Raw genomic sequence first — 14,793 nt, 5'->3', positions numbered from 1 at the left:
AGGCTCAAATGGTTAAGTGGGTACTAGTGTTAAGCATAAAAAAGAAGAAGAACATGAAGACATAAAAAAAGGAGGGAGATTTGGAGTTAGCTAATGAAGGGTTAGTAAATGAAAGTGAAAACAAATCTTTGAGGATCACAAGAAACTCATCCAGTCCCATTTTGATGTCATCAGATTCAACCTGCAATCAAACTTGTCCTGTAGAGCTGTTGGTGTAGGATCAGTTATTGTTCCGTTTGTGGAGGAGTTAGTGAAGATTTTCTTTCCATGGTAGCAATATTTTGTTAAGGTCTCCAATATCTTTTGTCGTAGCAAGTTCTTCTAGATCTACTCCATTTTTAGGAGTAGGTTCTTGTGGGTTGATTATTATGGATTTGGACTGAATGCCGCATTGAAAGAGTGGTTTTACATTTCCGTGTGGGAAAACCCACCAAGGCCTTGAACTATTGTTGCCTTGTTCTTTGCAGACCTTGCAATAAGTTCTTGTGTTACTACTTTTTTAGGAGTAGGTTCTACTACCGGTGAATGCTTCATGGTTGGTGTTGTAGACTCAAACCTTTTAGGTCCCTCCTCTGATTTTTGTGGCTCTAGAGGAGTGAAGTTAACCGGATACATGCACGAGAAGATGGGATGCCGTGTTGATGGTGGTTAGGGATCCACATTGCCCTCGTAAGATCCTTGAGCTTGCAGTAGTTCCTTTTGATCCCATATTTCTTATCCTCTCCCATGTTCCACTGCCATTCTTTCACCATATTAAGGTGAGATACGTTTTGTGTAGCAAATGTGAGTAGGACTGTAGTGTCTCAGAGATCTTCTATTTTTGTTGAGCCCAAGTTGCTTTTGAGAAAGTTGCCAGTGAAAATAATTCATCATTCTCCTTGGAAGGTTCTTGTGTGACTTACACTATGTGTGGCATGGTTGGTGTGACATGTGTAGCTGCCATAAGGCTTGATGCCAAAATTCTTACTAAGGAAGGTTCTCGTGTAGCTCCCAAAGTAGATTCCATTCTTTTGATGGCAGGTTCTTGTGTGACTGTCTCTTTTTTGGAGATAGGTTCTTGTGTAACTGCCATTTGCCTTGAAGGTGATGCAGTGAATGTAGTGGCTTTTCGAAGATAGGTTCTTGTGGTATTGTCTCTTTTTTGGAGATAGGTTCTTGTGTAATTACCATTTGCCTTGAAGGTGATGCAGTGAATGCAGCGGGTTTTCGATAGATTAGTGATCGAGTAGTTTCTTGTGGTACTGTCTCTTGTTTTGAGACAGGTTCTTGTGTAACAATCCGATAGGACATAGAGAATGTTCTTTGTGTTTGATCCTCCTTTATTGGTCCTTTTTCCTTGTCCTTGTGAGCAGGGTCTTGTGGTTCTACATTTTTCAAGTTAGGTTCTTGTGGTTCTGCTCTCCAATCTTTGCCTTGATTTTCATAATCAGTAGGCCTGAATTTGATCATTGCCTCTCATTTGTTGATGATGAAGATTTTAGAGGCTTTTTCCTCCATTCTTTTTTGTGCGCTTTATTGAGCACATTCTTATTACTACTTGAAGATGATGGAGGTGGTCTTGTTGCACTAAGTACCTTGGTACCCAAATATAAGTGTTCCCAAGGTAATATCCCTGGGCCTCTATAACGTTGTGGGAACCCAACGGTATTGTACCTACTGATGTCAACAATTCCCTTACATCAACAAAGATTTGGGAGAGCGTTATAGGTGATCATCTCCCCCTCCCTTTCAAATTCCATCAATTTTTTTGTCTGTCAAATTTTTCGATCACCACCACCACCCCTTTTCTTCCCCTCTGCCACCACCTACCCCTTCCCTTTTCCCCACCCCCTCCACCCCCCTCCATCCCCCTCCACAACCCCCCCTCCTTCACACACAGCCACCCTTTTTTCCATCACCCCCCCACTCCCTTCACCACCCACCCACCACCCTCCTTCACCACCACCACCACCCTCCATCCCCCATCCAACCCCTCCCCTTCGCCGCCCCCCCCCCCCCCCCCCCCCCCTCCTCCTTTCACACCCCCTTCCCCCCCTCCCAACTTTGTGTCAACATGGACTCAAGTAGCACAGAATGTGTGTGTGGAGTAGCGACAAAGCTCCACTTGTACTGACATAAGGCTAGGAATAATCTCTCTTAGGAATCCAACATGCATGTTCTACATGCAACTCCTACATGCATGTCCTTTTGAGGCATTAATGTTTTTTTACAGTGTTACCAATAGTTGAAATGATTTACAAGACCAGGTCATAAATTACTTTTTTAAGTATATATTTATAATAATGAATTTACATACAGGATTCTATTTACAACTGACCCAAGCAACAAGGAGAAGCCTCAAACCCCTTTAGCGAAGAAAATGGACTTCAAATTACAACCTTGCTTTTTTGGTGATGAGGTTGTAATTGAAATCAAGGGGAATTAGGTTGCTTATCATATTGAAAACACGGTGGAATCCCTATAGCTATGATATTTATAGTATGCATAGAGCTTGGGAGAGGAGAGGAGAAGACATAGGGTGAAAGGAGAAGGTTCTGAAGAAAAATAACTATTGAATTTAGTGCAATTGTCTCGGGGCCAAACTTAGAAACTCAAGCTTGACAAAAAACTCACCCCAAATGCAACACCTTGCATAGCAAGGCTAAGAGCAAATCCTCCAAGATACTCATACTATTGTTCTCTGACCCAAAGGATTTACTATGTAAAAACCCTACATAGCATGTGGGTTTTATAGCATGTGGGTTCAAGGATCCAATATACGTTTACTCTGATATTATATAGGTGTTTTATTGTAATCTTTCTCAAGCTTTATTTTATTTCCTAAAATCCATTACAAAATGTGTATATTATGTCCATTAAAAAACTCCTTATGACGATCTCACTTGCTACCTTACATATTTCTTAGTGGAGTCCGACCCTCCAAGTTCTCCAATAGCCTAGAGTTGTCCAGTAGAACTGATCAACCATGCACTCCCTATAGGTGTAATAGTTTTTTAGGATGGCACGAGTCCACTTCTCTTGACTAGGTTACTAGGGTCACTATGCTTCTACATGTGAACTTCAACATGACTAGGTTACTAGTGTCGCTATGCCTACACATGGCAACTTGCTATGTTATATTCTCTAGAATAGCTATACACTATAGAGGCAAAGTGTTTACAAAAATTACATTATTTCTTCATTTCTATTCATTGTCTCAGATAGCTCTCTGCTCTCTCCATTGCTCTCATGGCACTTTACGAGAGAGTTTCTGGCAGAGCCATGATCCGGGTGGACAGATGAGATCATGAGTACCATCGGGGTCAAACAAGGGTGTCCTTTGTCGCCTACCTTGTTTGGCCTCTACATTGACGAGCTTGAGACAGTGATGCAGACACAGGGGGGTGTAGGTTGCTCTCTTGCGGGCACGCTGATCCAGATTTCGCTCTATGCAGATGACGTGGCTCTCTTGTCTTCCTCAGCAGAGGGGCTTTAGAGACACCTAGACGCACTATATTCCTTTTGTGAGTCTCATGATTTGAAGGTCAACCTGGGTAAAACCAAGGTCATGATCTTCAATACATCTTGAGCCATCATGCGTCAAGACCAGTTCAGATTTGCGGGGTCATCTGTTGAGATAGTTTCATCATACACTTATCTTGGGGTTATCTTCTCCGGACTGAGCTTCACTATGAGACACACGATGTAGGCACGCTTGAGTAGAGGGTATGCCTCATTGGCCAGGCTAGAGAGGCAGTGCTTCCGCTCACACTTTCAGGATCCACGCACCAAGGGGTTGCTTTTTGACTCCTTGGCTTTCCAGCGGGGATGTACGGCAGTCCTTGTTGGGGGCCAGACTTGTCGGATATAGAGTGGGTCCGTGTGGAGCGGCTACAGGTTCTCATGTTATCATGGATGATTCGAGGTATCCGTTCCTCACCAGATCATTCAGGCTGAGTTTGGGTCACCCCCTTTACAGCTAGATGCTGCATTTCAGGTCATCACATATCTGTACCGAGTTAGGGAATATGGGGATTATACCTCGGGGCGTAGCAGGCTACCATGGATAGCTCTATCCTCTTCTATGGCACTTGCAGCAGGAGGAGATCAGAGGTGCTGGTATGCACGCACAGAGAGATGGTTTGAGCGACTGGGGCTCCACATGGATAAACTACCTCCCTTTCAGTATAGCATGGATGCTCCGTTCTCTCCCCTCTTATCACACGAGGTCAACTAGGTTATCCGTGAGGATCTACTACAGCTACATACTTTTCGGACCTGGTTGGAACCGAGTGAACTCCCAGTGAAGCTTAGCTTCTACAGAGATCACTTCTTACATATCATAGCGGAGGGTTTCACTGACCCACCAGGATACACACAGATTCACCTATCCCACTTGCTGAGGATCTCTCTTGGGCAGTTTCGGGTCTCATCACACAAACTTCGCATCAAGAGCAGTAGAGCAGAGCGACTACCCAGGGAGCAGGCGCATATGCACATTGTGTGACATACAGGAGGTTGAGACAGAGGAGCATTTCATCTTCAGGTGTTTTGTGTAACTTTGAGATCCGAGGACGTTTCCACTGCCTCTTCAGGGATAGTTATGGGATTTTAGCTCATTTTCTCTCCTACCCAGACCAGCGGTGTTTGCCAGGTTTCATTCATGAGGCACTTAGACACCGCGAGAGGATACTCTGAGCACGGAGACAGGAGCAGACTTCTTCCTCGGCTGATCCCTCTCAAAGCTCTATCACGGAGTTCTTTCAGCTAGATCACATGGACCCCAACGAGACGAGGCCTCAACATGACCGTGACCCGGAGCTCGTCATCCGACAGCTCAGACAGAGGGTCGATACACAGATCACACTTGGAGACATCCCCTCCTTGTTTAGAGTCAGAGCCCGACCGACGGGGGTCACAGTAGCCCTAGTGGCCAACAACACTCTATTGCCGACTTCATGCCTCCACTGCCTCATCCATCCTGATATCTTGCTATTGTTGGGGATGATGAATCATGATATCTTGTTGTTGTTGGGGATGATGATGTTGAGATTGATATATAGTCGACCATCGACATGACTATGTTGTACTTAGGACTTAGTACTGCCATTCTGCATTTTTGCATTTTTTGCATTTTGCATTTTGCATTTTGCATTGGTATGGATGCTCGTTTAGTAGCTCCACTACCACAGCTCGTTGTATCAGGGTTTTCACAGTCTCATAGATCCATCGGTCTTCCGAAGACTTTAATAAACTTTCTTTCTCCTTAACCGATTGATGCAGTTGCGGTAAATTCAACTGCATTGAATTCCACTAATCTTGGCACATATGAGGAAATAGGATGGGAATCGAAAAAGTGGTCCCATCCATACTAAAATGTATTTCTATCCTATTCCCATCTCATCATGTGCTAACAATCAAAAGAACTATGGATGGGTTACGTGAGAGAGGACACATGGAAGCCTTTCATGTGTTTAGGAGGTGGGGATAAGAACACATGTCATCATACCATTCTTTCCAATCTCTAAAAAAGGGGATCTGTTGAGGCCATGGTCTTGAGGCTAGGAGAAAAAGTGGCTATTCCCATCCCAGACCCATCCATGTGCTAAGGGTCTTAGTGCATGTCAAGAATAGGATGGGAATGGGAAAAAGTGGTCCCATCCATATTCAAAAGTATTTCTACCCTATTCCCTTTCTCCCATGTGCTAACAATTGAAAAAACCAAGGATGGTGGGTTAGGTGAGAGAGGACACCTTGCACCATTTCATATTTGAATGTCCAATCCCTAAAAAAGAGGATCCCATTCTAGCTCTGAGGGTCTCTAGCCATGGTCGAAGATGCAAAAAAGAGTGTCTATTCTTATCTTAAACCCAGGTCTAGGATGACAAATAGATTCCTATCCTTATCTTAAACCCAGATCTAGGATGACAAATAGATTTCTATCTGTATCATAGTTCAAAGAAACTTTTGCGTGAAACGTTTCAAAAAAACAGGGGGCGTCTTAAAAATTCAGTTTGTATATTGGGGTCTTAAAAAATGCAAATTTTATGCCCTGCATACAAATAGTATGCTGAAACTATGCAAACTAAGCTAAGAAATCACAAAATGCCTTCATACATGCCTAAAATGCCCAATGATTTTGGAAGTACTCTAGCTTGTAAGTTGTTACTAGCTAGTTTCTTAAATTAGAGTGTGAGCTTTTAACTTTCAAAATTAGTAATATAGAGACTAGAATCTAGATTACAAAGTTTAGATTTCAAACTTTTGGTGTAATGGCGGTAGGTTTATCATTGTGAAGGTGCATAACTTGAGTTCCTTTAGTACTTGGCAGGTCTATTGTGGCTAGTGTATGTATCCAATTTGTTGAGTCTTCGAAGTTTGGTAAAGGAGAACACCAAGAGTCTTCAGTATTCTTCTCGTTTTCCTCTTTCTTATAAAGTTTGAATAGGTGGTGTCAGATTCATCTGCGAATAGATTCCTTGACATAGGGTGAGCTTTCCAAGTTTGGAGATCCACCCTCATGACTTGTTCATTCTTACGTAAATATATATTCTATTTGAGCTCTAGTCATGGACCAATCCTGCAATTTGCATGAAAGGTCTACCCAATATGATGCCATAGCCATCTGATTGGTTGGGGAAGTCCATTACAACAAACCACAATTGGTAGGTTAGACCGAAGGTCTTAATCTTGATATCCCTTAGAACTCCTACTGGTTGGGTTGTTGCTGCATCAACCAATTTGACTACGAGATTTGTGCTATCCATATTAGGTCATCCCCACTTGGCCCAGCACTGCTTAGTGGCTATGCTCACGCCCACTCCTCCATCCAAGATTGCCGTTACTTGTTTATCATGGTGTGATATGGGTAGTATTGCATTTGTATCGTTACTCTCGAAGTATTGGCCCAGTTTGTTGATGGGTACTTTAGGAAAGTGTTGGGGGTCATTTGGGGGTTCGACTATCTCAGGATTAGTGGACTTAGGAGATATTATTTGCCCATTCATTCAATCCGAGAGGTCTCACCATAAAGTGGGATTAGCCCGTAATAGGGTCGCGATGGGCATCTTTAACTCAGTGGACATGATTGTAGCTAGTCCGGCTACATCTCGGGGTTGTGTGATTGGTTCATTGCCAGCCGATTGTGGCTCTTTAAACCCGTAAAAGGACACATTGTCCCCGTGATGCCATGCAGGGTCCTCCTCAAACATCTTATGCCTTAGCAGTGAATGTCCGGCTGATGAACCTTGTAATGGTTCCTCGTCTTCTCTTTCGAGTATGGGAGAGGCTTTAGGGGCTCTATTGAAGGTCTGGTAGCTAGGATGAATCGTTTCTAGCCCCTTGCTTGCCTTGAGCCATTGCTCAGATTTTTCTTGGCAGTTGTTGTGCCTCTGTGAGGTGTTGTTTCTCAATGATAGGGTCTGGGTATTCACCCTGACCTTTGGGAGTCGTAGTTTTCCTATGATTCAACAATCATCCCCTCTTTTTGGTGGTTGATTAAAGCTGAGGGAGTATGAGTAGAAGAACATGAGGTGGAAAAGGTGGTTGTGTCCTCATCGGATCCATTTTATATAATCACCTTGTCAGAAACTTTTCCCACCTTAACTGCACCCTTGTTGTTTACCTCTCTAGGCTGGAATGTACTGGCCTTACCTCTTATGGACTGCTTACGAAGTTCTTTGCTGAGTGCCTTAGCCTGGCCCATGTAATTACATTTAAGGGTATCGAGGACACTTGGCCTCTCGTTGCTGAGAAGATTAAGAGTTGCGTTCTTAGGTGTAGTAGTTGGTGTTGTTGGTCTCCACATTGAGCAATCCTTATAGAGGTGGTTGAGGTTCTATTATGGGTGGTGGCAATGGGGGGTTTTGAGCCCTATATGGCCCTTGTTGGTTGGCAGTAGGGGCTCCTTGTATAGCTACTTGGCCCTGTTTCTATTGGTTTGGCAGTGCAGGCAAGGTCAAGGGTTGCCTCTGTTGATACATGGGTTGGGAAATAGCCTTCGGGTACCAACACTGCAATGTCTCATCTTGCACAGTGAGCACAGTAAAGTGCTTGCCTAGCTCTAAGGCGGGGGCACTCGTTGGTGGGATGGTTCCCGGTAAAGACCCCACACCATACATTATCGTGACTTGGGAATAGGTGGGGATTACTAGGGGCTTCCTTAGCCATCCCCCCCTCTAATTGCTGTCTTACTTAATTTAATAAATTAGTAAATATTCACGCCCTTGGTGGGAGGGGTTGTCTCCTTGACTTCACTTGAAGTAGTGGCTTCAAGGTATGGGATACTTTTGAGGAGGCGGATGTGGTCTTCCCTCCTTGGGTCTTTTCTTTCATGTTGTCATCTAAGCGCACAATAGCCTTGCTGCACAACTCACGCGACGTGGGACTCATGGTAAAAAGATGGTCATGAAGATTACAATCCCACAAGCCTATGAGGAAGTGTGGCAATAGTTCTATATACTCATTCTCTCATGAGGTTTACAATGGGAGTTCAAGTGTTTGATTTTAGCAATATAATCCCGAAGAGATTCGGTCTCTTTTTGCTTGACCTCATAGAGGTGGTTGAGTGGACTGGGGGCAAACTGCACTGTGAAGGACTTTCGCAACGTGACCCAATTAATTTTCTCCTCCGAACTTAGTGCTCTAAACCATTGTCCATCTTTGCCATCAAGGCTTAATCCAAAAGCATTGACCTTGTCTAGATCCCCTATATCACCAAATGTCTCATAGATCTGTTCAAAACGCTCAACATGGGAGATTGGGTCTCCTTCCCCTAAGGACTTGGTGATTAGCTTGGAGATCATGACGGGTTTACATCTAGAAGGATTTTGGTCTCTGCCCGTAAATGTTGGAGGCATGGCCCTCCTTCCTAGTGCTTGCACTAGGATCCTCATTGCCTCATCGCTAAGTACCATATGCAGAGTAGGTGGAGCTTGAGAATATGGTGATGCTCTATGTATATTGGCGGTCCTGATGGAGGGTTCCATGTATTTGGTGGCTGTATAAATGTATGATTTGAGGACTCTGACCCACTAGGCATGTGCATTGTGACTTGAGGTTGATTGGGCCTAATGGGTTGGGCTGAAGGTCCTCTGGGGAGTGGCATGTTCACCCCATGCATAAGCCTATAAGGAGTGGTTGTTGGGTATGACATTCCTCCTATGTTTTGTGACCAAGTAGGAAATGAAGGGACTTCAGATGTAGGGAGTCTTATTTGTAAACCTTCTAACCACTCCTTTGTCCACTTCGTTCTAGCATTTGAAACTCTAGGGGGAGTCTTGGGCTGAATTCACCCATATACGACTGGCTTTCATCGAAGGATGGATATGGTGGCAGTTCATTCCCAATAGATTCAATGGGAGTTGGTTCCCTAAACATTGTTTTGACACCGATGGTTGGGCTGACACCTGAGTTTCTACCAGCACTCTATTTTGCCTAGCAAATGGGTTCAGCATGTCTATTGGTTCTGTTAATCCAAGCCTACCCATAAAATTAGAAAAGGTTCCCCTTAATCTAGCTGCTGTAGATGGGTAGGAGACTGGTGATCGTTAAAGTTGCTGGTTGGAGCTATTGAGGCTCTAACATTGGAGGGTTCTCCCATGTCTTCGGCCATGCTCATGGAGTCTTCTAAGCTAGACCAGTCCTTGTGGTGCTTCGTGTAAGATGTAAGAACTGACTTTTGAGCTAAGGATGTAGAGCTAGGTGTATAGGTCGATAAGAGGGTATTTGAGGCACTATCCTCAGGCTCAAGATCAACTCTTAGGACTCGTCCTGATCTTAAGTGCATGTATTGGTAAGTGCAGTTGGGACCCCAATTCTAAGATGATTCCGCTTCGACGTGGGGTCAAGGGGCAGCAGCCCCTTGTGGCTTCAATTTTTAGGAGCTGGCCAACCTTCAATTTTTAGGAGCTAACCCAGCATAGTCAAAGCTAACCCGGCATTGTCGAAATTAACCCGGCATAACGCATTGCAGATTTTGTGCATGGAATTGATGGGCTTGGGAATACCAAATTTTTTGGTGAAATTTTGTAGCTTTATATTACAGAAAATGGGATGTGGAAAAATACATCACAAGAAGATCTCAGTATAAGACAGATACACATCATGATCTATGTACTTAGTTTGCAAGCAATCATAGAAATATTGCTGCAGAAAGTGCCTGAAGAAAGAAAAAAGTGAAAAAGTAGGATCATTAAAGACTATGATTTCTATCCTTCCATAGAGTCCAGAGTGCCCAGTAGCCAACCCAAACAAAAGACAGATCACACACACACACACACACACACACACACACACACACACACAGTTTCCTGCCAGCTGACCATGCTGTACATTTGCCAGGATGTTCCAAAACAACGCATTGCAGATTTTGTGCATGGAATTGATGGGCTTGGGAACACCAATCCACCACCTCCTAAAGGAAAAGCTGTAGCTTTCAGTGCAAAGGAATTTCTCATCAAAATGACGAGGGAATACCCTGGTGAAGTGACCGTTGTGGCATTAGGCCCTTTTACAAATATTGCCCTGGTGTGCTTCTTCAATGGTCTTTGTATCCTTGCTGGCTCCTATCTTTGTTAAAGCAAATACAATAGAGAAACATTTGATTAAAGTTGGAATTGTCCAATTATTGCAAATCTTTAAAAGTGGGCTAACTCTATTGCATGTGCCTTTTAGGCAGTGGAAGCAGATCCAATGTTTGCAAGGAATGTAGGACAGATTGTTGTTCTGGGAGGTGCCTTCTTTGTCAATGGAAATGTGAACCCTGCTGCAGAAGCAAATGTATGGTTCAAATTTGTGTCAGGTTGTGTCTATGTGAAATCCATTGGTTGTGAACTGTTGCTGTCTTCTGTGCTTGTACATAGAGGAGGTACCAGTGACTGAGAATCCTATCAAGGGGTATGAATAAAGTTAGACACACGAGTAAACAGAGGTTTGATATAACATTTAAATCAGTATGATTTGTGATTCTGAACCCATAGCAAAATAGAAACTGTCTGTGTGGTTTATGACAATATTGGTCACACATAAACATGAGCCATCTTGGTCAAAAACTGGCTTGGCTTTAGAATGTTTGAAACGATAGCTTGAAAATTCAGAATTGAAAATAGTGAACCATACTAGGCAGTCCATGGTAGTCAGGACTTGCTTTTGCCCTTTTGGCTGAAGAAACACAGCAATTGCTACAATGAGGACTAAAGACAGAAAAAAAGACATATTTGTAACCTCTACTGGGGATTTCCAAAACAGCCAAGCTTGGGATCATCAGGAGAGGATATGGCGATGCTTTTGACGCAGGGTGAGTTTTTTTATGAAAAGCATGTGTGGGGAGGAGGAGCATGGTTGATTGACAGTACACACCTAGTGGATAGGTGAAATTTGAAGCGCTCAGGGCTTTATGGAACGCTTCAAATCATTATAGGTGCACTTCTGCTGCATATAAATTTTATTATTATTAGTTTTTGGTTTTTCATAAAATGCTATTGCCTGCATGGCGACTCCTCCACCTGGATCCACCCTGACATTTGTCATGCGCTCGGGTCTTCCGGAGCTCTCGGGTCTTGCCTCTCTCACAACGGTATCAGCCCTTTGCCCCTCTCAGCCCACTCTCACAACTGTATCAGCCCCTTGCCCTCTCAGCCTCGCTCTTAGCCTTTGCTCTCTCTCAGCTCTTCTCATCCCTGCATCCTTCTCAGCTCTCTCTTATCCCCTTTTCCTCTCTGTCAGCTCTGTCTCAGACCTGGTCCATTCTTCATCCCCCCCCCCCCCCCCCCATGCCTATCTCAGCCCCCCTTTGCCTCTCAGCCCTCCTTCTCAGCCTTCTATGCTCTCTTATCCCTCTTGCCCTGCCCTCTTCTCAAGACTCATCCTCCTTCCATTCTCAGCCCTCCCTCTGGGGTCTCAGCCCCCTCTCCTCCCCTTCTTGTCCCGTCTCATCCCCCTTCTACGCCCCTTCTCATCCCTTTCTACATGTCATGTGAATATTTCCTCTCCCCTTCCCTCCTTTTTCTCAACTTTAAAAAATACAAAATTTTAGAAGCTCCCACCTTAAAATTTTAAAAATAAAATTCGTCCGAAGTTCGCACCTGATGCGCTATGCATATAAAGACCTATACAACCATGAGAAGAAGATTAGAAAAGGAGGTCAGGGAATGCAAAAAATAGAGCAGCTAGATTTGAATTTTATGAAGGGTGTGTTATTGAAAAGCTGCACCGTATGCTGTTTCTAAAAGAGGGTTCCATATGAGCCTCAATGAGATTACAGCTTATGCATAGTGATGTTTGTGGACCCATGAATACTGTTACTCATGGTGGTGCTAAGTATTTTCATTTTCACATGTTCATTTGGTGTCCTCACTACCATGTTGCAACCTTTTCAGCCTAATCCCATCTGTTTACTACTCTTTTTTTGCTGCTGGAGTTGGGCATTTGATCGGGGACTTCCAGGCTCTCCTCCTTTCTCTTTCATGGATCTTTCTACCAAGAAACCTTATCATTTGTTGCTTTCGTGGCTGTGGATCCAGGAGCATGGAATCTTTTATTGCGCCTTGACAAATCTCTTTCTTGGTGGAAGGTTTGTCTCTGCCGCATCTAGAGCAGTAATTTACGTCTCTGGCAGTGGGTTTTCTTGTGGTGTTGTTTGGTCGGTGCTTTACTAGTGGGATCTTTGTTGGCTGCCCGGCTCATAGCTTCCTCGGCTTGCCCTACTTGTTCGTACCCGAGGGTGATTGTTCTACATCTACTCTGGACCTGCCTCATTGCGCATGATTTTCTTCCCAGGGTTGGCACTTATCTTCCTGCTCGTTTTCCCAAGATCTCTATCAGGTGACAATTTTGGTTGTTTGGCAGATATACCTCTACGCCAAATTATGTTTTTTGGTTGGTTTCTCGATTGGGTATTGTGGTCATTATACCATGCTTATAACATTCGACTGTATGGGCACTCTTCGGTGAATGTTTGTTACTTCTTTCTGTCCTCCTTGTATTGGTCTCTCCAAGATGCACATTCCCTTGGAGATCTTCCTCTAGCCCACCAGCTGGAAGTATTCCATCACTGTTTCTAGTTTTGTTTGAGTAGTAGTTGCTCCACTCTGGAGAAACTGTGAAAGTACAATCTTTCTTAAGGAAATACTGCTTTTCCCCATGAAAAAAAGTGTGTGTGTGTGTGGAGAGAGAGAGAGAGAGAGAGAGAGAGAGAGAGATGACATGATATGATATGAATGGTTGCATTAAAGTCCTCTTGAGACCCTTAGTGATCTTTCACATCCGGTGAAATAGAATACTATAGAGTGCTATGTAGTTAGTACTTGTTGGGCTAGTTTGTGTGCTAACCCAAGTACCTTGTTTCAGTGTTCCGAAAATTCTTTTAGATAGCTTTCTAGCTTTGTATCTGGCTGTTCCAGTAGATTTTTCATATCGCCTATGCTGTCATCATATCTTTCTCTGTGTGTGCATAGGCCCGGCATCTTCGGAGTACATGCTGCTCATCTTTTCCACCTCCCGTGTGGGGAATATTTTGCATATTCTTTCTTCTCTTGGGACCCTCTACAAATTAGATGCCTTTTGGACATATATATGTCTTTCCCAAGGCATTTTTGCATCCCATAGCTATCCATTGGATTAATCTCCTATTTATAGAACTGCATTTTTGCCCTTGGGTCTTGCCATAGTTTCTTTAGTATCTTCTGTCACCTGTGTCACTAGCTTTCTGATCTCACATGCATCCTCTGATATATCAGCAGTTGTTATACCCCATAATTCCATCCATTTCATCCCTCTCGGTGCCATCAAGTGGTTTGTGTAGCTTCTAGTGCCTTGTGAGGTATCTTGCTGGCATCCATCTTCTCAACTTTGTTGAGATAAGCCATGAACTGGCATAATGCTTCATCATCGAGAGGTATTATGCCTGTCTCAGCAAGTAGGATGGGGTAGGTTGTCTGAGCTTTAATCCCCAATTCCCTAGGAGGAATCTTTTATGCAAAGGTCCTATTCTGTTCAGTAGGTCCTAGAGAGCCTTGGAGCCCATGCTGGACACCCATAAAGTATCACTGTTTGTACAAGGATGGTGTATAGAAACTCTCTCATTTCCCAATTCCACATGTGTGCTTTCCTGCACTTATGTTGTAAGCTGTACAAAGATTTCAAACCTCCCATGATTCTTCTTTCTACACATGGGCATTCCAGTTGTACTTGAGAGAGAGGGAGGGCAGGGTGGATAAGGCGTTGCCATGGGTCTGCATGGACGGTCATTGTATCGTCAGTTGCATGAATGAATACAAAGATTTGTTGGTAGAGATGCTTATGTACTTAACTAGTCTTGCAAGCTGCTAAATTGCTACTTCATGCATGTAGATCCTTGGTGATCCAGATGCTGCTGATATTGTTTTCACCTCAGGCGCAGACATTTTAGTCATCGGTATCAACGTTACACACCAAGTGGTGATGACAGGTACAAAGTGGACTTTGCTTCCATGGCTGGTTGAATGCTAAAGTTTATTGGACTAAATTGTTCTGGTAACGTATGAAGATATGCACATTCTGTTCTCATCACCAATCCAACTCGAACGACTGTCATATTAATAAATTTTTTACATATGAAACACACCTGCAGTGCTTCTTGTAGCAGGTTGGATAGGACACTATTCCAGCGAAAGTATTGTGCTGATTTCAATGACACTGTTTCAAACATTGGTGCAAAAGCGTTTCTTCCGATTTTAAGAACTGCCATGAGATATATTCTGAATTTTTGTAGGGTTCCTGAGTGCTTAGAGATTGAAGAGGAATTCTAATAAATACGTTGGGCTCAGAATAAGTCTT

The 14,793-nt window shown here is 43.6% G+C and overlaps 1 protein-coding gene across 2 annotated transcripts in view; it reads left to right on the top strand.

Moving 5' to 3' along the window:
- URH2 (uridine-ribohydrolase 2) overlaps window positions 1-14,793 on the top strand; it is a 41,000-nt gene that overhangs the window by 22,428 nt on the left and 3,779 nt on the right. Inside the window, exons 4-6 of one of the 2 annotated variants that reach the window (XM_087390511.1) lie at window positions 10,321-10,506; window positions 10,654-10,758; window positions 14,329-14,425. In XM_087390511.1, coding sequence (XP_087246637.1) covers window positions 10,321-10,506; window positions 10,654-10,758; window positions 14,329-14,425 — 388 coding nt within the window. The remainder of the gene's footprint in view (window positions 1-10,320; window positions 10,507-10,653; window positions 10,759-14,328; window positions 14,426-14,793) is intronic. The other variant, XM_087390512.1, reaches the window with a different exon arrangement.

This window comes from Dipteris shenzhenensis, chromosome 19, assembly GCF_047967505.1.
Source record: "Dipteris shenzhenensis isolate YYH24624 ecotype China chromosome 19, Dip_SZ_1.0, whole genome shotgun sequence".
Taxonomy (NCBI): Eukaryota; Viridiplantae; Streptophyta; class Polypodiopsida; order Gleicheniales; family Dipteridaceae; genus Dipteris; species Dipteris shenzhenensis.
The sequence above is the reverse complement of the archived record's forward strand: the minus strand, read 5'-3'. Positions and strand labels throughout refer to the sequence as shown.